The 27561-nt window shown below is 41.8% G+C and overlaps 1 protein-coding gene across 5 annotated transcripts in view; it reads right to left on the reverse strand.

Moving 5' to 3' along the window:
• Positions 1-1836: 1836 nt before the first annotated feature.
• The window catches only part of LOC135491326 (inositol 1,4,5-trisphosphate receptor-like), a 54357-nt gene continuing 28632 nt past the window's right edge, over positions 1837-27561 (reverse strand). For 3 of the 5 annotated variants that reach the window (XM_064777107.1, XM_064777106.1, XM_064777105.1), the window contains 29 exons: positions 27225-27425; positions 26539-26790; positions 26035-26160; positions 25473-25601; positions 24994-25114; positions 24488-24663; positions 24016-24164; positions 23198-23309; positions 21575-21622; positions 19120-19293; positions 18143-18274; positions 17478-17661; positions 16797-17071; positions 16155-16355; positions 15835-15945; positions 15240-15335; positions 14654-14794; positions 14455-14550; positions 13917-14109; positions 13571-13702; positions 13029-13201; positions 12431-12595; positions 11702-11882; positions 11176-11322; positions 10030-10232; positions 9614-9779; positions 9191-9351; positions 8765-8926; positions 1837-4601 (listed from right to left, as the gene is read on the reverse strand). In XM_064777107.1, the coding sequence (XP_064633177.1) occupies positions 4473-4601; positions 8765-8926; positions 9191-9351; positions 9614-9779; positions 10030-10232; positions 11176-11322; positions 11702-11882; positions 12431-12595; positions 13029-13201; positions 13571-13702; positions 13917-14109; positions 14455-14550; positions 14654-14794; positions 15240-15335; positions 15835-15945; positions 16155-16355; positions 16797-17071; positions 17478-17661; positions 18143-18274; positions 19120-19293; positions 21575-21622; positions 23198-23309; positions 24016-24164; positions 24488-24663; positions 24994-25114; positions 25473-25601; positions 26035-26160; positions 26539-26790; positions 27225-27425 (4536 nt within the window). In that variant the 3' untranslated portion in view covers positions 1837-4472. Of the gene's footprint in view, positions 4602-8217; positions 8274-8764; positions 8927-9190; positions 9352-9613; positions 9780-10029; positions 10233-11175; positions 11323-11701; positions 11883-12430; positions 12596-13028; positions 13202-13570; positions 13703-13916; positions 14110-14454; positions 14551-14653; positions 14795-15239; positions 15336-15834; positions 15946-16154; positions 16356-16796; positions 17072-17477; positions 17662-18142; positions 18275-19119; positions 19294-21574; positions 21623-23197; positions 23310-24015; positions 24165-24487; positions 24664-24993; positions 25115-25472; positions 25602-26034; positions 26161-26538; positions 26791-27224; positions 27426-27561 lie in introns of all 5 variants that reach the window. The other 2 variants (XM_064777109.1, XM_064777108.1) reach the window with 2 other exon arrangements.

Below are 27561 nucleotides of genomic sequence, written 5' to 3' on the forward strand. Positions count from 1 at the left end.
GAGGTGGCTTGAGATGTTGGAGGTGACCGACGACAGTATAGGACGTTCGCTTTCGGGGGCGACAGACGACAATCAGAGTTGGCGAGGTTGGAGGTGACCGACGACAGCATAGGACGTTCGCCTGCAGGGTCGACAGAAGACGTTCAAAGGTGCCTTCAGATGTTGGAGGTGACATACGACAGTATAGGTCGTTCGCCTTCGGGGGTGACAGAAGACAATCAGAGTAGGCCAGATATGTTGGAGGTGACCGACGACAGCATAGGACATTCGCCTTCAGGGCCGACAGAAGAGAATCACTGGTGGCTTGAGATGTTGAAGGTGACCGACGACAGCATAGGACATTCGCCTTTAGGGCAGACAGAACACGTTCAAAGATGGCTAGAGATGTTGGAGGTGACCGACGACAGTATAGAAATGTTGCCTTCAGGGGCGACAGAAGACGTTTAGAGATGGCTAGAGATGTTAGGTGGTGACCGATGACAGAATAGGACGTTCGCCTTCAGGGCGGACAGAAGACGTTTAAAGGTGGCTTGAGATGTTGGAGGTGACCAATGACAGTATAGGACGTTTGCCTTCGGGGCCGACAGAAGACGATCAGAGGTGCCTTGAGATGTTGGAGGTGACCAACGACAGTATAGGACGTTTGCCTGCGGGGTGACAGAAGACGATCAGAGGTGGCTAGGTTGGATGTGAACGAAGACGGTATAGGACGTTCGCTTTCAAAGGTGATTGAAGATGTTAAGATGTGGCTTGAGGTGTTTGGAGGTGACCAATGTCAGTATATGACATTCCTTTTCAGAGGCAATAGAAGGTGGCTTGAGATTTTTGGGATGTGACAGAAGATATTGGAGGACATTAGCAATCAAGGGTGACTAAAGAAGTTTTGTGATGGCTTGAGATGTTGAGTAGTGACGGAAGACAGTGGAGGACAATCGCATTCGGGGGTGACAGAACGTTCTGAGGTGGCTGGAACTTTTGGGATGTGACAGAAGGTAGTGGAAATCAAGAGCGACTGAAGAGGTTTTGTGAAGGCTCGAGATGTTGAGAGGTGACAGAAGTAATAAAGATATTCAGATTCAGAGGCGACAGGTGTCGTTCAATGATGGCTAAAAGTGTTGCAGGAGGTGGCATCGATTTTTGCAGGAGGTGACGCAGAGGACATTTGCAGAGAAGATGTTTGATTATGGTTGGGACAGTTATGTCATGTGCATCGATTTTCGCAGGAGGTGTTGCAGAGGACATTTGCACTGCAGAGAAGATGTTTGATTATGGTTGGGACAGTTATGTCACGTGCATCGATTTTTGCAGGAGGTGACGCAGAGGACATTTGCAGAGAAGATGTTTGATTATGGTTGGAGACAGCTATGTCATGTGCATCGATATTTCGAGGCAACAAAAGATGTTTGGAGATGGCTCGAGATGTTTGTAGGAGGCAGAAGACCGTAGAGCACATTCGCATTCAGAGGTGACAGAAGCCGTGGCTCGAGATATTGGGATGGTGTCAGAAGATTTCAAAGATGGTTAAAGATGTTTGCAGGTGAGAGAAGACATGGAGTACATTCGCCTTTAGAGGAAACAGAAGACGATCAGAGATGACTTATGGTGTTAGGTGATAGGTGATCTTAGGTCCCAGGTTAAGGACAGTGTTTTTGTTGTCCGTGCGGTTGCTCATGGTTGTGACAACACGGACTGGCTGATCCTGCTTTGACATCCACTCAGAAGCACCAGATTCAGGAAGGACACTCATACTGGGCTTCGCTTACCAGTATGTCTTTGTCTCCCAAAGAACATTTGATAAGAAAGACAATGAACAAGAAGAATCTTTCATTTCTTGATTTTACAGTCTGAATATATTTCCTTTCATAAATAATTGAAAATGTTGACGTACACAAAACAATCAAGTACATAACATAACAGTTTATACAATATCACTAACATGGTGGGCAAATTCTTCTCATGATCGATGCTAGGCCGATTAGAAAGATTTTGTTTTCATCAACTTTTGCCACTTTTATTCTGCAAAATCCCTAATCCCCCTCAGAATTGGTCAGCAACAATCCTTTTACACTGTTGGGAGTCTCGGGGATCTTGGCAGACTCCTCTTTTTTTAGGACCCACACCATAGTTTTCCCTCAACCCTCTTTTCAACAGCTAATGGACAAATTTGGGTTCAGATGGGATGCTTAACTCTTTTACTAACACAGGGTTTTTTAACAGTGCTGTACCCCTGGCCCACCAGGTACAGACCGGGGGCCACCTGGATCCCAACTTGGCTTAGGAAAAGTTTCATTGCAAAATAGCTTGCATTACCCAATCTTAAGGTAGAGGAGTGCATACAGTTTAAGTGAAGTGTTGTAATCTCTTTTTACAGGTGTAATCAACAAAAGACTGGCCCCAAAAGACTTAAAGGTACAGTGGTTGAACAACAGAAGCTGTACGGATAACTGCTGGCCAGTAGTATACAGATACGGTATATACTGGGTGCGGGATTGAAAGAGTTAACATGAAAATACATTCAGTTAAAGAGTTGGACATCCAAAAATATTATTACATTGGCCAGGAAAATGCCATTCATGCGATTAGTTAATTATACATATACAAACAGTTACTATGCTACTTTCTGTATAGAATTCCCAAGCACAAGGATCAACAAAGTATTTTACATTGCCCAAAAATAACTTATGCGACACAGGATTTAAACCAGGATGGGAACACCTGGGTTCAGCGCTATCATCCAAGCAAAGCAAACTATCGGCTTGGTACTGTGCAGAGGCCATTTCAACAGCTGAGTAAAGGAGGTTGCAAATCGATTGGGAGGCAATGAATTTTTTAATGCCCTTTAATGCATATATATGGTCAAACTTGCTTGACAGGATATAGATAATGACATTCAAAAGAAGACGAACACCCATGGCAAGTTTGATGGCATTTGGACCTGAAACGACGACACAAATTACTATACAACCATATATACGCAATGAAAGTTGCCAACATCTTCATGATGTAGACGTTTATTTACACTACATACATATTCCACGATCGATTTCGGTTCGCTTGAACCCTCATCGGGCGGTATACAAGACTGAATGAGAACCATAGACTGGTGACATACATGTATGTCATCGATCGTTGAATATGTATATAGGGTAAATAAACGTCTACATCATGAAGATGTTAGCAACTTTCATTGCGTATATATGGTTGTATGGCTATCTGGACTCCCTCCCCAAGTTATACAAATTACTATACAAAATCAGGCCTTACCATATTAATAAGGAGGTTACACCAGAAGGGAAGCTACAAGGTTCTTTAGATAACAGGACATAATACTCCCGAGGAGAGAGCTACAGATTCAGACATGTACAGACAAGTTGAAATCAACGTGAGTTAAATTTGAAAGCGACAAAACAGACACCTAGTCCTTTACAACACTGCAAGACAATAGTAAATAGAACCTTCTCTACTCTTCTCTGAATTCAAACATTTTGAGAAGTTCCCCTCGAAGAGTGGGACTGCACCTTACACATTTAGAGTGAAAATACATCTTTTTACAACTGGCGTAAAATTCAACTGAACTGATGCGGAGAGAAGCTGGCAAAGTGTGTAATAGCATCTCACTGCAACCTAGGAACACTTCACATGGACAATAGGGGGCGCAAAGATGATCTTTTTACACAATGTTGAATAAAACAAAATAATGTTGCTTTGCTCTGTCAGATAAAATTAAAAAGTGCATAACAATATCTGATGTTTGAGTTTCCCAAATTAATGAAATGAGGAATACTATCTCTGCGCCGCCCTATTGAGCAGAAAACCTACTATTCTGCACTTTTGATCACTGCTGCTACCAATTTGTGTTCCTGATTGCAGACTGTACAGCAAATAGGCATAATTGGTCTGGAACTGGATCAGGATAGGAAGAAAGCAATGTTTCGTTGCTCTGCGAAAATGAAGCCCTTTAGCTTAAACACTAGAATAATATATCGGATGGCTCTGATGAATCAGTGTGCCTATTGCATCAAGTTACAAAAACATTATGACAATTACGTTCCCGAGTTTAAAAATTAGAACATTTTTAGTATACAGCACACTTTGGAGATTAACTGTGGCCACTAGATCTGCACTTTTCGTTCATTGAGTATGATGGACATTTCAAACTTCCTCCTCAAATGATATTCCTTTTACATGTTAAAGCAGAACTGAACCAAAAAATACCCAATTGATGAACCCAAGATGTTGTATCCCAAACATCTAAATTGCCAAGCAAATACAACCAAGAACAGGTCAAAACTGGTTGCCGAGTTGAGTATTTTGAGCAGGTATAACATGGTCTGAGCCAAAATCACAGAACACAGGATAAAATAGGTTTTGACATAGCTGTTGATTGGTTGGATTTCAAGTGGGTGGATTTAATCTGTCTGGTGTGACCAATTACGACAGACCAGGATGAGTGATTGACAGCGAGGTGAGGATTAGAACTGTAGAGGATGGGCAGTGTTGTTGTTGAGGTTCTGGTTGAGGTTCTGGTTGAGGTTGGGGCTCGTTGAGGATGTCGGATGGAGTAAGCCAATGCGCTGTTTCTGTTTGCGTTGTTCCACCATCTAGAAAGGAAAGAAGACATGGTTACAACAATATATACAGAGGCATTTGACCTTTGGCTTTGACCTTCAAAGGTCATAACACGGTCAAATGGGGTTTGTACCTGTTTAGGCAGGCCATGTCGATTTAGCGGAATCTGTAGGAAAAGGGGAATCGGCAGGAACTGGGCGGAAACAGCCTAAAAACAGCATGAGAATATAAGATGTTAAATATGTCAGTAAAATCTGGAATATATTCACCATGATTTTTTCATGGGCTCTGGCGAATCTATTGTGGCCCATATTTGGTATATTAATTTGAAGAACAACCGTGCATATATTATGTTCCAAAATGTCAACGCTAATCTCGCTGCAATTTCATCAATCAAACTTTTAAAAACACTTTCACAGACAAGACGAAGCTTATGAAACAACGATGATGAGATGGGATGACACTATACAGCAGGGGAAGATACAGTAAATGCTCAGTTACCTCGGGATCAGCCAATTTTTGCAAACACATAATATGAGGCCTTTATGGGGGAGAGAAAGTTGACCACTTATTTCTGGTGACAGCTGTTTCAATAGGTGTTTAAATTAACATGAAGTCAGAACATCATGCTCATTTCGTTTATTCAAGTCAGACCCCTTGGGAGTTCATTGAGTAATAGAATAAAAGTGAATAGGTCGCTCTTGTCTGCATTGGAGTGTATCCTAACACTGAATGAAAAGTCAAAATCAGTCAGCATTAGACAACTCATTACAACACTAAAAAAGACCAAATTTCAACATTGATTGGTGGAATGAGTCTCATGAGCCGAAAAGTCAACACTTTATGACAAATTCAGACTTCTGTTACAAGTCAGTCACTGTCTTCATTGTAATCATGAAACACAATATCCTCTTCCACATCAGACAGTTCATCTTCATCAAGGAGAAGACCTCCTTCCGCCTGAGCATCGGCGTATTGTCCATTTTCACGTGGAATGAGTCCAGCTACTTGGAATCCCCGAATTGCTGCATTGGGACTTACATCAGCCCATGCATGACTTAGAATTCCTAGAACTGATAGGAGAGGGATTTTGTCACACTGTCCATCTGCATTAGTATGCTGGGTTTTCCATTCCTTCCAGTACTTACGGACCAAGGTTTTAAACCCCCTCATGACGGTTAGGTCTAGAGGCTGGGCGAGAGATGTACATCTGGCAGGGATGTCATCAAGTAAAATACCAGCTTCAACCAGAGGCTGGCAGAATTGTTCGGCCTGATGTGGGCGAAATCTGTCTACCAAAAGCAAAATTTCATTTGGATTAAAGTCTCCAACAAAGGGAAAAAAGATTTCTTCCTGCCAGTGCTGCAGTGTTCCTGCATTCTCCCACCCAGACCTTGAAGACGTTACCCTTACATTTTCTGGTATGTCATGCAGGGCTCTGATTTCCCTAACAAAACCGGGTTCCCTGAAAACGACATGAGCTGGAGCTTTCTCTCCATTTGACCCAATTGTAAGTCCAACCGTACAACCCAGTTTTGGGTTCCCCTCGATGTCCGCACATCAATGTTCTTTGACCCCTTTGTTGCAGCAGTATACATTGGCGGAAAATCAAGTTGGGTAAAAGTTTCATTAAAGTTAAAAATAGTGTGGACGTTATTTTCCTGAACAGTAGTCCGTACCTCCTCTTGAAATCTAGCCACCCTCTCCTCAGCATCACGTGGTAATGTGGCAGTATCCTTGGTCTTTCGACGAAACGTGATGCACTTTCTGGCCATGAACCTTGACAACCACCCATCACTAGCAACAAAGTTCACTCTTTCAGGGCGCTGGTGCCTCATTTCATCCTGTCTTTCGACAGGAAGCTCACCCCACCAATTTTCAAAGGCTACAACAGCATCCTGGCGAAGATCAGACCTGGATACAGGCAGAGCTCTCTGCCTCCTCTCAAGAAATGACTGGTGCACGGCATCTTCAACCTCAGGCCATAATCCATCATGATCAATGCGCACCCTTCGACTGTGAGCATTGTGTTCTGCCTGGTCCATGAGGTGGTCAATGTCCTATATCCATCCGCGCAAAGTTGAATTGGCCAATCTATGCCTCCTTGCATACTCTGCGACATTCAAAACCTGACCATGTTCAATAGCATGCTGACAGTCTAATGCATGCCGTAGACGTGCCTCCACAGGGTAGCCATGGAGTCGCCTAGACGTACCAGGACGATGACCTTCCATATCACCCTCACCATCATTAGGCATATCCATGCAGACAACCAAACGTACAAACAACACGAAAAGGTGGATAAAAGTTGTAATCATTGTCACTGGTCAGAGGTCTGCGTATTGAATGACTGAAACCAATTTCACTAAAAAACAAGAAAGGGTTAATTCTTTTTCTCCTACAATAGTATGAAATAGACCCAGGCCTTGGCAAAGGACACGTCTCATTCAAGTCCTCTTTCAGAAAACCAATCAACCATAGGCCTGTACACTTCTATTCACTAAAAAATCAGTGTCACATTTTACATGAATACCCTCTCTGGGCCCCATTTTATACCAAAAACTAAGTTGATCTGAAGTAGGCCTATCCCGAGGTAACTGAGCATTTACTGTATATCTGTGAGGAATAAAATGGGAAAAAGACAACCCAAGAAACTGAATTTTATACTGAATCACGAAAATGGGTTGTACGCACAACTCACTATCAAAAACTTGCAAGGTAACATTTAACAGTCACTACTCAGCCAATTTATAATTCTGCTTGATAAGAGACCAGTCATTTCCACAATGGCACATTACGAAATACACCCATTATGAAACATAGGTTTTTGTTGTTGTTGATCTTGCTGCAGACTAACGAAAGATGAAATAAACTGGGTTTGTAAATATGTTTATATCAAAAGAGTAAATAAAGAGAAAGTGCAAAACTAAGAGGAATGTAAAATAGATTGCAGCATGTATACAAAGCAGTTTGAAAAGCATAGCAGTTTTTTTCGGTCTGATCCAAAAGTTACTTCCACATATGGCTTGACCCAAGCAAAATTCTCACAGGTTAAATTTTTTATCCTACAAGTTTTCATATCGTTTCAAGTTTTTAACTTAGAACAGAATGGTGAAGAAATTAACACATCTATCATGTTAATACCACTAGCACATATTACAAACAAAATGGAAAAATAATAATTGAAAATTACAATAAAGGAAAACAAATGACATGACCAGTGATATATCTACATTTCATGAGATTGTGAAAACACCTTGTCTACTTTCTGCCTGCCAATACTGTGTCAAAGACCAATAAGACGTCTTCCCAGTCATTTTTTCCAAGGTTTTGATTTCCCTTTGAAATCCTTAATATATCACTGGTTCAACCGATTATATTTGGGGTTCTCACTGGCATGTACATTTCACATATAAGTTTACAGTATTTGTGAAAAATACAGCAACTGTCTAAGTGCTGTTCACCAAACAATAGCTCAGTGTAACAGTAACACTAGCCTGCAGTATATGAAAGTCTCGGAACAATTTGCGATGACTTCTATACCTGGGAATAACACTTTCACACTAGAAACATTCTCAACTTATTTCTCGTTTTGTGAGAACCCCAAATGTATATACATATAGACAACCATGCAGTCTCATTATCTACCAGTTAGTAGTGTTAAGCAAGCCGATGCGTTGTTTTTGCTTTCTTTGCTCCATCATCTGAAAAAACACAAGCAATAAGAAAATATAAACCACATCCTAGATCCTTTTTTTCTTTTACAGGGTGACCCAAAAAATACACCCCATGAAACGGTTCCAACCATTTAGGTATCGACAAATTTCGTGCTCACCAACTCCATTCAATAGTCTCTTGCACAATCAGAGTCAAGCCTATGGCTCAATCAGTCTTTTTAGTATGCCCTTTCAAAGAAAATGGCCAATAAGTCAAAACACTTTTTTTGCATCACCCTGTACCCAGTTTATTTTCTTGTCAGAAACTTCTACAGGGTGGGACCACCACCTATACCTCCAACCATAAGACAGAGATGACCAGCCAAAGCAACCAGACAGACTCAACTCCTCGCACAGGCTCCCCACATCGATGATGCTAACTATTGATCAGACATGCTGTTATAAAGTAACCTCATACAAATGTTGCATCCACTTTGGAATCTTACTTTAGACCAATACTGCACTATTTCACCACTCACCTGGTCTTTGAGTTCTGACAGCTGTTGTGATAACGTCTGTACAAGGCCATTCGTACTTTCCAGCTGAGCTTGTAGATTGCGTAGCTCGTTTTGTTCACCCTCGCTATCATCCACTGCAAGCGACATGGCGCGCATACGTGGGAACCAATCCAAATTTTTATCCTGGAGGGAAGAACGAGTAATCATTACACAACTGCCAGAAAATCCAAAATGGGAAATTTTCTTTCCTGATCGTGAGGTCCTGTGATGAAGGAAATGGCTTTATTTTAATTCGAACGCATATAGGAAGGGACGGATGAGTAATAACACTGGTCCTACCTACATGATGCAGCTGACCAGATATCTGACAAGGGCTCATCAAAGCCTTCATCCAGGCATTTGTAGTGGTGTAAGAGGGACACAAACAATGACACATATTGCACTCACCTTAACCATAGCATCAACATAGCTCTCGGGTCCAGTAAACTCGGTGGGATCTTTCACAGTCACTAAGACAATGAAGTAAAGATAATGCCACATGTTGTGCTCCGATTTAATGTGCTCTTCAAACGACACAGACTTGTTGTCGAAAGAGGATCTGTCCAAACCTGAAAATGAAGGTATAAGTTTTCAAAGTCAACATCCCATCCGTCCCAATGCAGCAGCGCATGTGTTTAATGCAGCTCTTGTGGCCCTTCTGGTTTCAATCTTGTTGAGAATCAATGACTGCCATAATCATGGTCATCAAAACTGGATATAAAAGGTCCCCCTTGAAGGCCTTGAACTTTGGACACAAAGACATAGTTGAGAATTCCTCCTGAAGAGGGCACTGCAGACACACTCCCCAGTACAGTGCAGTTCAGTACTTACCACATATAAAGCATGTATTTTTGAGTATCTCCTCTTTCTGCTGCTTTTCACTCCTGAGATCGGCGAAAGTATCGATGATAACACCAAAGATGAGGTTTAACACAATGATAATCACAATGAAGAAGAAGGCAAGGTCGTACAACACCCGCGCAACGAATAAAGGCTCCTGAAACACAAAAACACATCATCATCATTTTAATGGCAAAACACCAAAATACTAAACAGACGCTTTCAAGTCAGTTGTTGGGTATAACTTTAAAAAAGGCCTATCTTGTACTCAAAGCGGATATTTGAAAAATACTGTAATACAGATGGTTATACCTCAATAATTTAGGGCCCAGGGCAACATTTCGTGCTTCTAAGGCACCTTCAGGGGGCTACCTGTGGCCCTTTCCGACATTTCAGTAACCACTCACCGAACTACTTGGTTTCCGCAACACGTCACCGATGCCACCTCCGTTCCGCAGACCCTCATTTAACGTCGTCACAATACACATGACCAACGAATCACAGTGGCGCTCTTTCTCGTCCTCGTCAGGCTTGGCGACGCCCGTATCTGGCGGCAATCCTGCAAAAGGGTCACCGCTGTCATTGAGGCCGAAATCGTTGGCGCTGATGTCTGGAAGTGCAGGACAGGACTTGACACACATGCAGGAGACAGATATACACCACCAAGACAGATAGATAAACAACACAAAGACAGATAGGTAAACAACACAAAGACAGATGGATAGATGGATAAACAACACAAAGACAGATTGGTAAACAACACAAAGACAGATGGGTAAACAACACAAAGACAGATGGGTAAACAACACAAAGACAGATGGATAAACAACACAAAGACAGATGAATAAACAACACAAAGACAGATGGATAAACAACACAAAGACAGATGGATAAACAACACAAATACAGATTGGTAAACAACACAAAGACAGATGGATAAACAACACAAAGACAGATGGATAAACAACACAAATACAGATTGGTAAACAACACAAAGACAGATGGATAAACAACACAAAGACAGATAGATAAACAACACAAAGACAGATAGGTAAACAACACAAAGACAGATGGATAAATAAACAACCAAGAAAGATATCAAAACAATACAGGAAGATATCAGGTAGATAAAAGACATATAAACCCAAGAGATACAAATACCCACGACAACATACGGTACGAGTGATTATTTTCTCGCAGCTTTATATTTCCATAGACTAGTGAACCTTTTTCTTTACAAATTGTCCTTCACACTCTTAACTATAATTTTTGATGGAGTGAGATGATGCTGGTCCTGTGCTACTGCATGGTGCTCTTGAGAGTGCAAGAATCTAGAATCTCATTGCTTTTTAAAGACAACCACATACATGTACATCTCCTCCGAGAAAAAATGAAGTCCCTCTGATTTCATATAGTGATTTACATTTTGAATAAAAATCAGTACAACAAACAGATTGCAACCAAAGTGCTAAGGTGACAAAGTATCTTTATAGTTCTCACAGAGAACTTTGCATTACTTCAACATTTTTTTCGAGTTTCAGAATTTTCCTTACCATCCTGTAATACTTTAGGTACTTCCTGCGTCTGCTTGCAGTCCTTCTCAGACGAACACGTCTGGGGCGGGACAAATTTCGAGCCCAAACCAGCAGCTGCTGCACCTCCTGTGCCGGTCACTACGGTAGCCACAACTTTGACTCCATCTGGAACAAGATGTACCGATAGGTATTGAGTACACAGGGAACACAGCAGAATGATACTTCTCTCACCCTTGGACTGAATTTGAGTCCAAGTTGAACTTTTCTGCCTCACGTTTTCCTGCCATGATAGACAATATCAGGTATGGAGTAATCTCTAATCTCTTCTCGACAATATTCAAGTTCCAGTCTGCGCATGTCTAGGCTTCTATACATTGTGCCTCATTTTTCATAGCACTTTCCCCAATAACCTCATTGACAACTTCTAATGATATATTTTGGGTGGTCCATATCAGTTTTGGTTCTGGAATGGAACCCGGAACCTGCTGCTTGTAAGGCAGACACCAACACCTACCACTGCTTCAAAACATCATATTCGACTCACCCTTATCCATCGTATCGACCTCCATGAGAAAGTCATCTTGGAAGAATATGAACGCAATGATAGAGAAGAGGTATATGAGGATAACGGCCAGCAGTGCGGTCAGAAGGATCGAGCGACCATTTTTCGTCACTGAGCGAATCACGTTCAGGAGGGTCTCTTCTCTGTAGACAACATCCAGAAGCTAGAAAAGAACAATAAAAGATGACTAATTGTAATTGTCAACAGTGCAGTGGCAGCCATCAATCAACCAATTAGCCATCAATCAATCAGTCAGCCATCTGTCAATTAGCCAGCAGTGTTAAAGAGCGAGTACACTGGAAGGGCACTGCTTTTTTATACTGCAATCACAGTGAGCATTTGAAATGACAAAGAAACTTCCCAGCGTCCCATTTATGTTCAGCTGGCCATTCCTGTCAAAAAAACCCACACTAGTCCATGGAGGCCACCATGTCAATCTTGTGACAACACAAAATGTGACCCATCACAGCACAACCAGGCGCATGTCGCACAGAAGATGAGCCAAAGTGACACCAGGAGATAATGAAAGAAATTGATGTGCTCATATTTCACAAAAGGCAGACAATAGAGAATTGATCAAACAGTCCGTCTCAAGCTGCCAAGCTCAGAGCGACATGCGCCTGGTTTTGCTGTGACGGGTCACAAATGGTCTATTAACTCAGACCGACCACAGTTGTGGCAAATTGCAAGTTTGTCGTTCAATTCGCTTACCAGAAGACTAAAGAAGAATTCATGCACAGCAAGTCCAAGGACACACATGACTAGATAAATGAGGTTGTAGTTCAATTCAAAGTTGGTGATGATTTGCCACCAGGTTCTGGTGAGTGTGCCCTGGTTCCCTATTATACTGATCGTGTAGATGAATTTGTTCAAAACCTGAAAGAATTAAGATATGGACAAGATCAAAATATTTTGAAATGAACACTGGCGATAGCCTTTCATTATTTGGGAAGAGAAGATTGATGAGCCTCAGAGCCTAGTGTTAGCACTACTGGCTACAACACAATAGGGCCCTGGTTCAATCCTGGGGCGAACCTGGAACTGTATTTCTGGATGAACCGGCATGGCCTTCGAGGAACTCAAATTCCTGGCTCTTCACAACAAGTTTGAGGCTCATTATAAAAAACCCCACCTTTTTTGTCCATTTGAGGTCACAGGTATAAAATGATTGCGACAGCAACTAAAAATAATGTTAACATCAGTCTCAATCTCGTCTAGTCTTAGGTTACAGATTCCATTCTAAGTCACACTCGGAGAAAGTTTCCTTCTCAATTACATGAGAAAATGAAAAGCTGACGATAAAACTTACATTGAGAACTCCCAGCAAGACTAGAGTCGCCTCCAGACCGAACGAGAAGATAAAGCGGAGTATTGTGGAGGCAATGAGTGTCCTGATGCCTGACGGCCGCGGCAGGGTGATCACAATAGCCAAGGAGATAAACAATGCTGTCCACACTAGGCCCGAGAGACGGGGGTCAAGTTCTGAAACAGAAAGAATGATACATGAAGTCTAAGTAGTTTTGTTTGAATGTTCATAGAATAAAACAAGGACTTAGTTTAATGGCAAATGTTTACTTTGAGCCCTGGTAGAATAGATATCAATACCCTTGTAGAATAGATATCAATACCTCATTGTAAGTCCTTAGTTGTCTATTCAATTTCAAGACCGCTTGGATAGACTTCCAATTACACCCCAAATCCTTGGCTGCTGCCTGGGTTTTGGTCAGCTTTTTTGATCTAATGAGTGGTCAAAATTGGACAATCAAGAGCCCCCAGTTCTGTATCAATTCCTCAAGCACACGATGCAAATACTCAGAATTATCAGGAGAGATATATCCTCGACTTTCTTACCCGATTCTTTGCCTGCTGAGCTGCTGAAGGGATAGAAGAATGCCACCATCAGGTTGATGAGGACAGCCAGGTTGAAGGAAATACTGCTCCACAGAGTCATGTGGCTACTCAACCAGAACAGCACCGGTGAGGCTGGAAAAAACGACAAAGAAATAGATGTAAAGGTAAAAATATTCCTTTCAAGTGTCAAAGTACTAGTAAATTTCAAACCCAAGGCCTTTAGGACTTGCACCCCAAGAAAGTTTTATTATTATTAAAATATTTGTAACACAGGTGAAACTGAATTAACTCTCTGTATGACATACTGAGAGATCATAAAACTTTTCCCAATTTGACATTGTCTCACCTCGCAATTTTTTTTGCCATCTCATCTCCGAATACATATCATCGTGTCGCTCGAAGAAGTCGGACACCTTGCTCCCCTGATCATCACGCTCTGCCGTGACGTAAACTTTGATTTTGGTCTCGGCGGTCAGGTAGGAGCAGATCTCCGGGATGGGGAATACTATCTGCTCCATGGTACGGTCATGTCTCACGATCTAGAATTGATCAATAAATAATGTAGTTTAACTAGAATTAGTTATTAACTAAGGTAGTCAATCAATTTTGTGGCACGTTACGTTGCGATTGTCAGCTACGTCACATACTTCTTTCTTACATCCCCGGGTATGCTACCTGGGAACCAAAATGTTTTTAAAATTCACGCGATGTCAAGACCATTTATTCATGAAGACATAGGGATTTTCTGCACCAATCATACAGTTTATGAATCATTTATTCATCAGTGAAAATTTCATGCTCATGTCTCCAGAAGGGAGAGTAAAAATCCACCAAGAAAGAAATTCTGCATCTAAAAATGAATTCTGAAAATTGATTCCACCTACCTCAATCTGTGCAGTATGACCTGCGTAGTATTCCAACGCTGGTTCTGTGGCCTGATCTTTCAACAACCACGCCAGGTCTTTATTATGTTGTGCAAGCTTAAATTACAAATGAAATATAATAATGCATGTCAATCAAAAGCTGATTTCTAAATTCTTGGCCAAACATCTATTAGGAAAGTTGCGTCAGGGGGATACCTACCTGATGAGAGAGGATGTAGATATTATGGCCGACTTCCCGAGGAGAGACCTCTTCATCCCCATGATCGTCTTCCCTGTCTAGGTCTATGGACTCCATGTCACCGAGGCTGTCCTGGTAGAATGCCTGCTTGGCCACATCCAACTGAAAGAGATTTGATAAAACTTATCAGAGGGCTGTTAAATAATCTAGGTGAAAGGAAGTGATTTACTGCATCTTCATGTCTTTAGACTCCATGTGACTGAGGCTCTCCTGGTAGAACACCTGCTTTTCCACATGCAATGAATTCTCATGTGACTGAGGCTGTCCTGGTAGAACACCTGCTTTTCCACATTCAATGAATTCTCATGTGACTGAGGCTGTCCTGGTAGAACACCTGCTTTGCCACATTCAATGAATTCTCATGTGACTGAGGCTGTCCTGGTAGAACACCTGCTTTTCCACATTCAATGAATTCTCATGTGACTGAGGCTGTCCTAGTAGAACACCTGCTTTTCCACATTCAACTGAAAGAGATTTTATAAAACTTATCAGACAGATGAAAGAAAGATGAAATCAGGTTGATAAGCCTCTCAAAATTAATACTCACCAATTGTTTGGGACTCATGTTGTAAAGGATCCTCTCAGCATTCTCACTGTCATGACGACTCTCCATTATGGCCAGCAGGAGCTTCGAAGCATTATTCTGGAAGAAAAGTAGTATAGTATTTGGATCAAAGTAATGTTCCCCGCGTGGCAAATAACATGTTTACAGAAGCACAGTCCAGGGCCCGGTTTCACAAAGAATCTTAAGTCTGTTTTGGTGACTTAAGTATGAGAATTTCTTAAGTTTTGTCTTAAGTTGATTCACAAAGAATCTGAACTCGCCTAGCCGACTTAAGTACCCCAAAAACTTAAGCACGGTAGCTACCGTACTTAAGTCGGAATGAAGGACACAAGATGCTTTGAGATTCGTACTTAAGTTTTTGACTTGGCTTAGTCAAAATATTATGACTTAAGGCAAACAGTTAAGATTCTTTGAGAAACCGGGCCCAGTGTTGATAAAGCAATATTTGTTAGAACATGTCATTCTAGGCACGTCATCCACACCTGAGGGGACATGTAGTATACCTTGCTTTGCACGTCACCAACAGCAAAAGGGTTGATAATCCATGCAACAAGAAATCATTCTCTTTTGGCCTTACCTTCAATTCAAGTACAAGATCCATCCTGTTCTTTCCCAGTGGGTTGATATCGTTAAGTATCAAAGCTGTGATGATGTCGATGCCATTACTCTCGTGGCTAGAAATCGCATTCTGAAGTGGTACGAAGAAGAGATTTGAAACTATGTGGAATAAACTAGTAACTAATGCTTATGTCTTCAATCAGGCAGCTGTAAATATTTCCTACGTTAAAAGCCTTCTAAAATGCCACCATTTTCAGGGGTTTTTCAGAGATTTGTTTTAAAGCCATCATCATAAGCACAGTAAAACCTCCCTAGAACTACCACCAGACAAGGACTAACCTGGTTATCATGGCAAGGTCCCTGGCAGTATTCAGTCAGACTGTTTAGCGTTTGGTTGATCAAGTTGACGTTTTGTTCGTTGATGTAGAGGCCAAGTAAGCCAAGGCCACCGGTCGTGCTTCCACAAATACAGTCAAGGAATTGTAGCGTCTCACACACAAGGTTGAAGTTGGTCTTATTGTTTTGGTGGCGGAGATATTGCTGTAATGAAGAATTGATAAGCACATGATATAGAGTTAAAAGCTAAAGTACTGGGCTTATAGTCCGATATCAACTACGATGTAGGTAATCTTTAATGCCAGTCTGTCCTGAAACCTTTCAGTAGACCTAATAGATGAGCTATTCAACCAGAGCTACAATGTGAGCATTCTCATCAGTATCCATTAATACACTTGGGTGTAGTGAGGCAAGTTAAACAAAGAGGCCTGCCCAGAGTCTCGTGCCAACAGTGGGGATCGAACCAGGGACCTCTTGATCGCTAGTTTAGAGTCCAGACCACTACAGCACAGCAGCTGATATCGCATGTTTCAAAAAGAAACACTTGGAAACACTTAATGAATAACAAACTTTCGTACTATCCATCACTCACTATAAACATGATAAAGAGTACCAGGAATTAGGAATCCGCCCATCTCCAATTACCTGTAAGTCCCTATTATGGTTCTCACAAAGCAGCTGCAGGAAACGGAGAATCGGCTGCATCATCGCAATCTCCTGTGTCATCCTCTTGTCGTCCTTCTCCTTCGACTTCTCGGCCAGGACGTCGTCGATCGAAGTTGCCGACACGCGGGCGTAGTCCTCCTCATGGTCGTGGGTGCGGTTACGGCGGGCGTGGGCGAAGGCTTTACTGGTGTGTACAGCGGCCTCATCAAGTTGTTCTCTCATTTCGCCATTCAGGACATTCTCGTTGACATGACCTGAAGAATATGTTAAGAAGCGTGACAAAAACCACCGTTTGACGGAAAGATGCTGGAGTTTTATCAGTGTGTTGATAGATGGCAGTCGATACAACTTTGATACAGAACCCAAAGAAGACCACCACAGATGCCGTTTTAATTTCATGATTTGGCAGCCTGGAAGCACGGTGTTGAAAACAGATTGTGTCAAATATCCTTTGAGAACCATCAAATTTTACCACAAATGTTGTAGGATCTGATGACTCGGATCAGACACTTGGGCAACATTCCTATTTTACCAGCTCTAATATGCTACAATGACCTAAAATTCTCGTCAACCAAAATTTCAGTGTTTAAAATTAGCAAGAAATATCAAAGACAAAAGGAGATTTTGAATTCATAGATTTTCCCAGCAGTTTTCTCTCACCTCTCTTCTTAACATCATCTTCTTTCACTACAGGTTCCTCCTTCCTGGTCACCGGCAGACTATCGCCAGTGTTGACCATTCCAGTCGCCTTGATCTCCACCTGGGCCTCTCGCATTCTCTCATAGAACACCTTGAAGAACTTCTCAGAGTTCTTGTCGCACGTCAGGCGTTTCAGGAATGAAATCTGAAATATAGAGAAAAATTAAAAATCGACATGGGTTACCCTATGTTGTATCTTTGTAACCATGGCAATGAGGGTCACTGCCGTTGCGGAAGGTTTCCAGTTCAAACGTCTCCAGGGAGCTGCATTACATACCATCAATGACTATCATGACTGTAGAAGTCTACTCCATGCTTAAATCTTACTTTGCTCTTCAGTGTCAACAAACTTATACTATTCAGGTAAGCAGCTCTATCAAAAGATACATTGATGCTGACATTAACTCTCATTTATTGGGTCATCTCATGCTTTACCCTAAAGGGCTCTTAATCCTGCAGGCAAAGACATTTCTCAAACGCCGTGAAGCTGGGAAGTGCAGTTGCTACTCTCACTAGGATATGGATTTAAACCATTACCTTATCAGACTATCACTGGCAAGAGGACTGAACCAACTCAGCCAGCATTGTCAAAGTCACAGAATGTCACCAATGCAAACACCACTCACCTGTATCGCGCTATTACCACCTTCAAGCAGTGCTATACCCAACTCAACTGTCTCGAGGAAGATGCGGTAACTGCTGTTATTGATGACCAAATCAACCACCAGGTCTGTAGCACCTTCTTTGTCCAAATGACACTGGAAATAATGAATGATTTTGGGTGAAACTTCAAGTTTAGAATAGCATGAAAAAAGTCCATTCAAATTTAAGTTTTCATTACTTTCAACTACAGGCAAAAGTGCACATCACTGCATAGTCGCCATTCACCCCGTTTCTCTGCCACTGACCAATTACAAATCTTTAACACCTTCAGGGCCGGTGTTTCAACCCCCCCCCCCCCCCCCCAACGACCCCTTTTCAGACCCCGAGAAAAAAAATTATAAGAGATGGCTGCATAAGGTCTTTTGCACGTAACTTCTCCAAGACAAGGTTTTCTTGAATCAATAGAGTTATGTTAGCTACACTCCTTTACTATATTTAATTTTTGGTTAAAAAATGAACAAAAATGACCAAAATCACCCCCTTTTCCAACACCCCCGACCCCCTTGACCCCCCTAAAAATTCCCAGTGTCGGAACAGCTTTATTTTGTAATTGGTTTGGTCTTTTCAGTTCCTCCCTTGCCCTGAAGATGGCGATGGCGTAGTTCTTTCATGAAGTCAATGAGACTCCAATAACCAGCTCAGAGGGGGGATTTGGGCCACGGAGATCTGCGTGGTTCGGCCCAGAAGGTGTTATAGAACAAACTGATATCCTGAACATGGGTCAGATTTTTAGCCTGCCGTGACATAGGCATACACGTACAGCAAACTGCAGTGAACAGTGAAGAAACAAGAATATTACTTCATTGAAACAAGTAATAACCCGTCTCATTCAAAATAAGATCTCTTCAACATCCCTTAGCTCAGACTAAAGCAGAAATACATATCAAGCATCGTATTGAAATCCACGTTACACGATTTCAATATACATGTATTCTCTTACCTGGACTTCTGATAATGTCATCTTAGCCCTGCTGACCATAACAGACCCAGGCCCGCTTGGCATGAGTGTCTTATCTGCCACCGGTTTGGGCCGACTGTCCACACCATCGTCCCTCGTCCGTGGGTTTGTGTGACCATAATAGCGAGTCAGAAGACTCTTGCGCAGACTTTCTCCCTGAAAATAACAAAATCAGTTGAGGAACATTCAACGAATTAGGAAATATGGCTTGTTTTACACCATAAAAGCATCTAGATCATATTTTTTACACTCTTTTTAGATTGAAAATCCATGACATTTCATACACTTTCTTTACAAGGGCATTAATATTTGTGTTAATGCAGAAGCCTATAAACTGATATATGGCAGGGAATAGAGCTAGGGCCTCTAGTCTTTATCATTCTTTTGGAATTGTATTATAGGCCATCCATTTGAAATCTTGATTGACGTTACCCTTCCCCTGTTTGTTGTAGACATCAAGTATAATGTCTCCTGAATCCGACTAACCAGTCTTCATGACATACTTATAGATCCTTGCCTTTCAAGGGCCGTACAAGCGTGAATGAGCTACTTTATCTGCCCAGGTCGAGTGTATCTATAGATGCCTTGCCCTGCTTGACTCACTGGCCCTGCTGGCACTACTAACCATCAGAAGACAAAGACCAGGGCATTTCAAGCTTATGCAAAATACAAATGGACAAAATACACCGAACACTACACCCAACAACATGTAAACAATGCAACATAAGACATTTATAGATATAGAAGATAGAAATATTCAGGCAGTAGCTTACTTTTTCATGTTGACACAAGTATATACACTTCCCCAGTTGTGTGATAAGTCGATCCTTTTACAAATACCTCCCAGTCCCCAGTGAAACTGGCCAATTTCATTGCAAACTACTTATCTACGGTAATGTTTAAACCAAAACAGCAGACACCCTCACTATTCTAAGATCAAAACATTCACACTCAACAAATTCCAAAATTCACCCGACAGCCAATCCTATTTTTCTTGAATTTCTGCCATTGAACATGCAAATATAAAATAACAGCAGTGTGTGTAAAAAGCTTAACACAAATGCATATTGTCTTGCTTGAACTGACTTTCTAAAACACCTCAATTACCGGTACAACAAAGCATTGTTTTCAACAAAAGTTGCATTAGGCATCATGCTGGTAGCCCCTGTTTTGATGTCCCAACCACCACTGCTTGGGGTGGTACAAAATATAGAAGCAAATTTCAGTGTTTAATTTGAGTGTTTTAGAATATAAATTGATACTGAACTTCAGGTATTGGTTTTCTCACAAAACACTGCTTGGTAATAACTGTCATTCTGCCCAAACCCTCCAACCAAGATTTAAGCACCACTCTCAAGGCGTTCGGCAAAATAACAATATCTTCAGTCCAATATGAATTCCTTTTACAAAATTCACATGCAGAGACAGGAAATTAATATATGATGCTACAGGTTAACCATGTTATTTTCACATAGGTGTCCCCGTAAAGTGCCAAGTTCTTTTGAAGAAGTCAATGGATGCGTATTAAAACAGTTAAGCCGCAAAAAAATTCAGGTCAAAAACATCAACCATGTGTAGCATGCATACACATTTAAACAAATTCGGAGAGCAAAGATTTGTTCTGGATAGATGAGATGTTTTGAGTTTGAAATGTCAACAAAAATATAGCAAAAAGCAAGCCACAATGCCCATAGAATAATAGTGCATTCAAACACCATCACTGTATAACGGTACATTCAATCAACATTACTGTATAACAGTGCAATCAATCAACATTACTGTATAACGATGCATTCGATCACCATTTATACTGCATAATGGTGCATTCAATCACAATTACTGTGTAATGCAAAGGAAAGGCTGGATACAGCACAGAATAGGAATAAGAAACACCTGCAAAACGCCCTTTGGACAACAAAAAAAATGTTTTTTACTGAAGACTAAGAAAAAAGAAATATAATTAGCCCAAGCTGGGCAGAAACGACAACAAGAATGCCCATGGTACAACATACTATTTCTTTTCTGAACAAACAGCTTTCAGGTCCGGGAGAGACATTTCTGCACACAGAGAATTTTCATGTGTATTTTGATAACTAAAAAATGGTTTGGTTTTCCAGCATTGCATGACAGAGGAGGGCCACTAAGAGGAATGCCCTTGAATTCACTGAACATGCTGAATCTGTATCACGCTACATCTCTTCAAATTGTACTACAACAAGGCCCAATTCCACTTCAGCTTCCCAGCTCTGGTCACAAAAACCTTCCTGGCCTCAGTGGGTATTACAACCGTCTCAAATCAGACCAAACCTGCTACTCTTGGACCATCAACGCTTGCTTCATTAAAACAAATAGTATTGAGAACCACAGACGTAAAGATATACAAAGAATAGATCATAGTCAGCCAATGATATTCATGCACGGTACAATAGTGTCTTACCCTCCTGTGATCATCTAGTTCTTTCTTATTCATTGCTTTAAGGTCAACCTTATGTTGGGAATAATGGGATAATGAGGTGGGTTAGATGTGATGGCAAGCCCTGAGCAGTCTGTACCTTGACAAGTTCCAACACCCATGCCCCCTCCCCCACCTTTTATGAGGTAATGGAAGTTAGATAAAGCATAAAGCCCTTAGCTGCAACCCAAAGTTAATTCTCCGCTTTCCAGATGAGCACCTCTCACGGTGAGGTTGCTGAACTTTGCCAAGTTATGGGGTCAGCCTCTGACGATTTCAACGTCACTAGTGACGTTGTCGCAGAAACACCAGAGGCAGAGTCCATAAGTCGGCCCATTTGTTTCCACACACCAATGCTCCATCACAATTGGGCCCTTGGGTTCGTGTGCTACCCATCACACACCCAAGGGCCTCCTCCATCCAAGAAGCTTTGCTACTTCAAATCATATTTTTACAGAGAGTCAACCCCAACCCCATCCCCCATCCCCCATGCATCAATCCCAAAACATGTGCCAAAATCATAAGCATTTGAATAAAATGGTGCACAATGTCACTATAATGTGGTACAAAACCAAACTTTCTGTTAATCAGAACAATGTGTAAATGACTGAAATCTGTGCCCTGGATTAAAAGCCACATGGTGCATGATTTGAAGGCAAAAATGAACATAATCAGTGGTAGTGTTCTCTACAGTCTTACAAGCAAATTTACACACAGGTAAGCCTTGGCCTATTTGTATGTTTGAATATGCTCCAAAACATTGGCCAAAGACAATGACAGGCTGCCAGGGCAGTCTCAAAATCACTCAGAGGTGTGGCCTCCTGTCTCCCTCCCCAACTCATTCCAAGTCCGAAACAGGGTGACTGACGTGACTGACCAAAGCAACAAGACATCATGCCAGCAGAACTCGAAGCAAAGCAACGTATTGCCATTTCTGTTTTAGTTTTGTACAACCTCATGTAGAGGATTTTAAGTCTTCCGTGTGCATTGAGGTGATTTTCCAAAGGCTTTGATAAGGGGACCCAGGTACAACTGCTTAGAGAGTACTAGACTTTGTCGTTATTGGCTTGCAAGCATAAAATGCCAGACAAGGACCACACTGCTTCTTCCCCAGGCTTCTTTTCTCAACAAATTATAAAGAGTTTCATCGAAAAGGCCCTCACTTAGGACCCCCCCCCCCCGACTCAGTATGGATAAATTGTCCACAATCGATCACTGTCAAAAGTCTGTGATGAATTAGTAGAAATGCCTATCATGAATATTGCCACTCATGTTAGTAGAATTGAAGCTATTTTTTAGTCTGCATACTTCTTTTAGTGAGCCTGCTCAAAATTTTTAGTCAAAGTTACTCAAAACATGTATTTCAAATATTCACTCTCAGCTGGAAAAGCTCTGTGTCAACGACAAGCTTTTATCTCAGTTGAAGGAAGTACTATATGTCAGAGGGGAAGGAACTTGCGGATTGGCTGAATACCAGTCTGGTTCAAGGAAAGTTTGACCAAATACACTTTACCTCAGCGAGAGTTTCGTTCTTGTGTGTCAGAAAGCACGCCATGCTTCCCTACCCCTGCTTTCAAATCTTCCTACTCCATTTCCACCCTTATTTACCTTCTCTCCATAGTCGATGTCCACCGTCATCATCTCCTTCAACGTCTGCAGCACCTTGATACACAGTTTCTCCTCCTTCTCCTCCAGGAGGCGCTCCGTATGCTTTATCAGCCTGGAAGATTGAGAGCGGAAGAATTACAGCGGAACCTTTCATAGCGGACACCTCTGTTAACAGAACACCCTCTATAATAACAAGGACACTGGTTTTAACTTGCAATACTCCAAGAGAGTAGAGCCTGAACCACAAATGTACAGGCCACTAGCTAGGGGTAATGATGTGAAGCACTTTGAGCGACTGTCTCAGTCTCAGTCTCAGTCTCAGTTTTACATTCCATTTAAAGGCAAGGCGCTTGAGGTTAAGTGACTTGAACTCTCTAGCCACTGTGAACTTGGATGCGGTCAAGCTAATGTCCACTTGAAGGGGATCTTTATCAGCCCTGACAGAGTCATCAGGCGCAATGAACCTTGGTTTTAGATCTCATTCAAAAGACTACCTCACCACTGGTTTGATTTGTTGATTCATAGCTTAGTATACCTCGATATAAAGAGATGTGAAGCGCTTTGAGCGACTAAAACCAGTTGGATTTAGCGCTATATAAGTCTCAGTTTTACATTCCATGTAAAGGCAAGGCAATTGAGGTAAAAGTGACTTGAGCTGTCCAGCCACTGTGAACTTGGATGCAGTCAAGCTACTGTCCACTTGGAGAGGATCTTTATCAGCCCTGGCAGAGTCAACAGGTGCAATGAATCTTGGTTCAAGATCTCATTCAAGACTACCTCACCAAGGGTTTGATTTGTTGATTCATAGTTTAGTATACCTCGATATGAAGCCCCCACTCTCGCACTTCCTCCTGGCTTCCGTGTCCACAGGGAAGAGAAGTTCCGGTCTGTGTAGCACATCAACGAGGACCGAAAGCTCAGCCTGCACCAGGGGCTTCAGCTGATCTTCTAATAGAGACACTATATCCTAGAAAATAGATGATAAACATTATTTAAAATCTGTCACATAGTTATATTATGTGCACGTACAAAATAATTTCATGCATACTTTGCGATTTATTTGCTATCAACCGAAAAAACCGATGTGCATTTTTCTTGATATTTGATGCAAATTGTGCTTAAAGAACCTCATTAATACCAGATCAACACAACATTATTCCATTGGAACACTCAAGAACAGTTTTTCAAACATTGAAGAACTTTCTCCTTTCCCAGGACAGGCCAGCTCAGCAAGTTGGAAGGCCTGCCTAATTCTCGGCAGGCTGGGAAACTGACTCTATCCAAATTTACCTGTAAACCTTCAATGATACTCCTGTAGTCCCGTGATATGACCATCATGGAGTCTCGCCGACTAGACCGTGCGCTTAGCCAGGCACGTGTATGCTTCATGACCATCTGCGACTTACTGAACAGCGTGTTCACCTGACTGTCCAGGTCCACTGGGATCGCTATACCACGATTCTTAGCTAGAGAGACAGAAACAGAAACAGAAACGAAGAATGATTTGGCAGTTGTGTCAAAAGTGTGTGTCTGGGGGGAGGGGGGGGGGGCATTCAACTGTTGCTTGTCTTATATCTTCTCAACTGTAGCATATTTCACTTTTCATAGTTAAAGTCACCAGCTAAGCAGATTTTGCCTCTGTGTGGCCCTGACAAGTGTACTTCATCCAGAGGAATATCCATATATTCCATGTCTTTATGGTGAGGAGCTATGAATAACTAAACAAACAGACGCAATTTCGATCCCACTTTAACTACGGCTTCTCAAAGCCTGGAAGTTTACTCCTACTTTCCTACCTATGTTAGAGAGTGTCTTGATACAGTCCTCCACATGGAACTTCTGCTGCCCCGTCAACCAGGGGCAGTGGGAAACACGAAAAGCACCTTGAAGGAGACGAACAAAAACTGGCTGGCGCGTCTGAAAAATAGAAATCAAATACCTACATTTCGAGATAATGTGGAGATAAATCCATATAAATTTGCACAGAAAGTATGAAACTTCACTGTATCACATTCTAATTTGCCGCAAATGATTCAGGCTGTTTTGGCCTTTGCAAGGTTCATACAGACTTTGCAGACTTACCTTTTACTAGGAAGTGAGAATAGCTTTCCAGTCTGTTCCCAAATTACCACATAACATTGCATGAGCATAGTCAAGAAATAGAAAGGAAGGGTCAGGAATAAGAGCCCTGTTCAAGTGTGCCCTCCAATCTGTTCTTGGTAGTACCTTCTGTAAAGTACAATAATAACATCCATCCAATTCTATCGTCACATACCTGAACAGTTGTACTCTGATCCGAAAACGGCGAGCTAAAGAACATGGTCACAATATTCATGATGGTGACGGTCACGTAGTTCTCCAATACCAGATCTGCGTGTCGTCTGTCATGGGTCGCATTGCACACCTGAAAACCAATGAGATAAGACTCAGGTCAATCTCATGCTTTAAGGTTTGTGAACTCTTTTGCTAACTAGCACATGAAACACGACTTGAACTGTCAGACTGGTGCAGCAGAAACAACGCTTTCCTCGAGGTGTCTGGTTTCCTCCTACTTCACATCCAAAATCACCCATTATTGTTCATAGAGCTTATAATGTCCTACTTGACGCTCAGCTCTCAACTCAATATTTTCATAAACGGACACAAAAATAGAAAATGTTACACGAGGCATTTGACTAAACATGCCGAGGTAAAATGAAAACCAGGACTAAGTTTAAGGAAACACACTGTTTTGCTGACATCAAATGCTACATTATTAGGCAATGTTAAGTAGCCTACACCAGTTTCTGACCTGATTAAAAAGTGTGGGCAATGTTCTCACTGCCTCTGAAACCTACCGTTGCCATGTCAACCAAGAAGTTTTCGAAGAGTGTCCACATGTGGTTACTTGTGTATATTTCCTTCATCTCGACCTCAGTGTCCACGTAACAATGGTTCAAGAAGTTGATGTACGCCTCCTTAACCTGAGGGGAAAATGAAAATGATTTACTTCTTTTCTATAAGTTTGAAAATATGTCAGTTTCACTGAGGCACAATGTGTACTAATGTAACCCAGTATGCTGAGTTATACACATTTTGTCTAACACATAATATCTGAGCGTACCACATTCTTAGTAAGTTGAGGCCCAAAGGTCAAACTATTGTGGACTACAACTCAGCTAGTCAGTCTGTGCAAATATACACCTCTTAACAATAAGCTTTTATCAGTAAAAGCCCTTTTAATCGTACCAGTACCATGTAAAGGAGCATGGATCCAGCATCACCATCATCATTTTGTGAGTCGTGCTCAGCCACACAGATCTATAACTCATTGACTTAATGACCCCCTCCTCCCACTTTACCTCAGGAAGACAGTCCGGATGAGTGACGACCCTCACGATGTCATCCAGGGGAAGCAACGAATGACACTTGATCTCCGTGTAGACATTCTTCCCCTCCGTACAGCAGGCGAGCAGCTTGACTAGGTTGATGTGGTACATGAGCGGGCTGCTCTCGTCCATGCGGTGACGTTCAGACTGCATCAGTTCAATCAGCATTTGGAACGAGGCCTTGTCATTGTAGAAGAGCAAAACCTCTTCTCCGACATTCACAAGCTGTAACGGAATATTTGCGTCCATGAAGATTAAAGTGTTTTTGCAGTTTAGCTCTTATTAGGTTAGATATCGCTTTACCTGCACTATGAACCCATTTTAAACCTAGAGATGGACACGGCGTTTCTGGTCCTGCATTCAGGCCAGCTATGATATCAGTTTCAAATGTTTGATGAGTGGACTGTTGGAGAAATTTTAAAGTAATGAGTTTAACATAGATTTTTTTGTGGCTAAAAGATTCAAATTACCTGGAAGTAAAGCATGACAATTATTTTTGCAACTTGGAGGCCATCAGGGTTGAAGGCATTGACTGCATACTTGCTGCAGTGTAACACGAAGTGAATGAAATGATTTAGGAGGTTATTCAAATTTTACTAAGGAGAGTGCTCCCCCAATTGAATAAGATATGTAACTGATGAGTTATGAGACCATCCTACCTCAGCCATGACCATATCCTGGCACTTCCTTATAAAAGAACCCTCCGCTTTCACTATCGTCTGTAAGAATCGTAGATACTGCACATGACGGCCGTGCGTCTCGATACAATGGACAAAATGCTGTACGACCTTTTCCGTGACCTCGTTGCAAAGTTGCACATTGTCCAGGAAGATCGCTCGGGCAGTCTGAGCTTCGAGAAGCTGAAGAAGAAAAATCAAACACTTCAGACAATTTCAGCAATTTTTCAGGACATATCATTTTGAAGGGCATGATGGTGAAATAAAGCATCATGAAACTGCTGAAGGATTTGTGCAACAGACTTTGAGTCAGACAAGA

The sequence above is a fragment of the Lineus longissimus genome, chromosome 7 (genome assembly GCF_910592395.1).
Source record: "Lineus longissimus chromosome 7, tnLinLong1.2, whole genome shotgun sequence".
NCBI classification, from domain to species: domain Eukaryota; kingdom Metazoa; phylum Nemertea; class Pilidiophora; order Heteronemertea; family Lineidae; genus Lineus; species Lineus longissimus.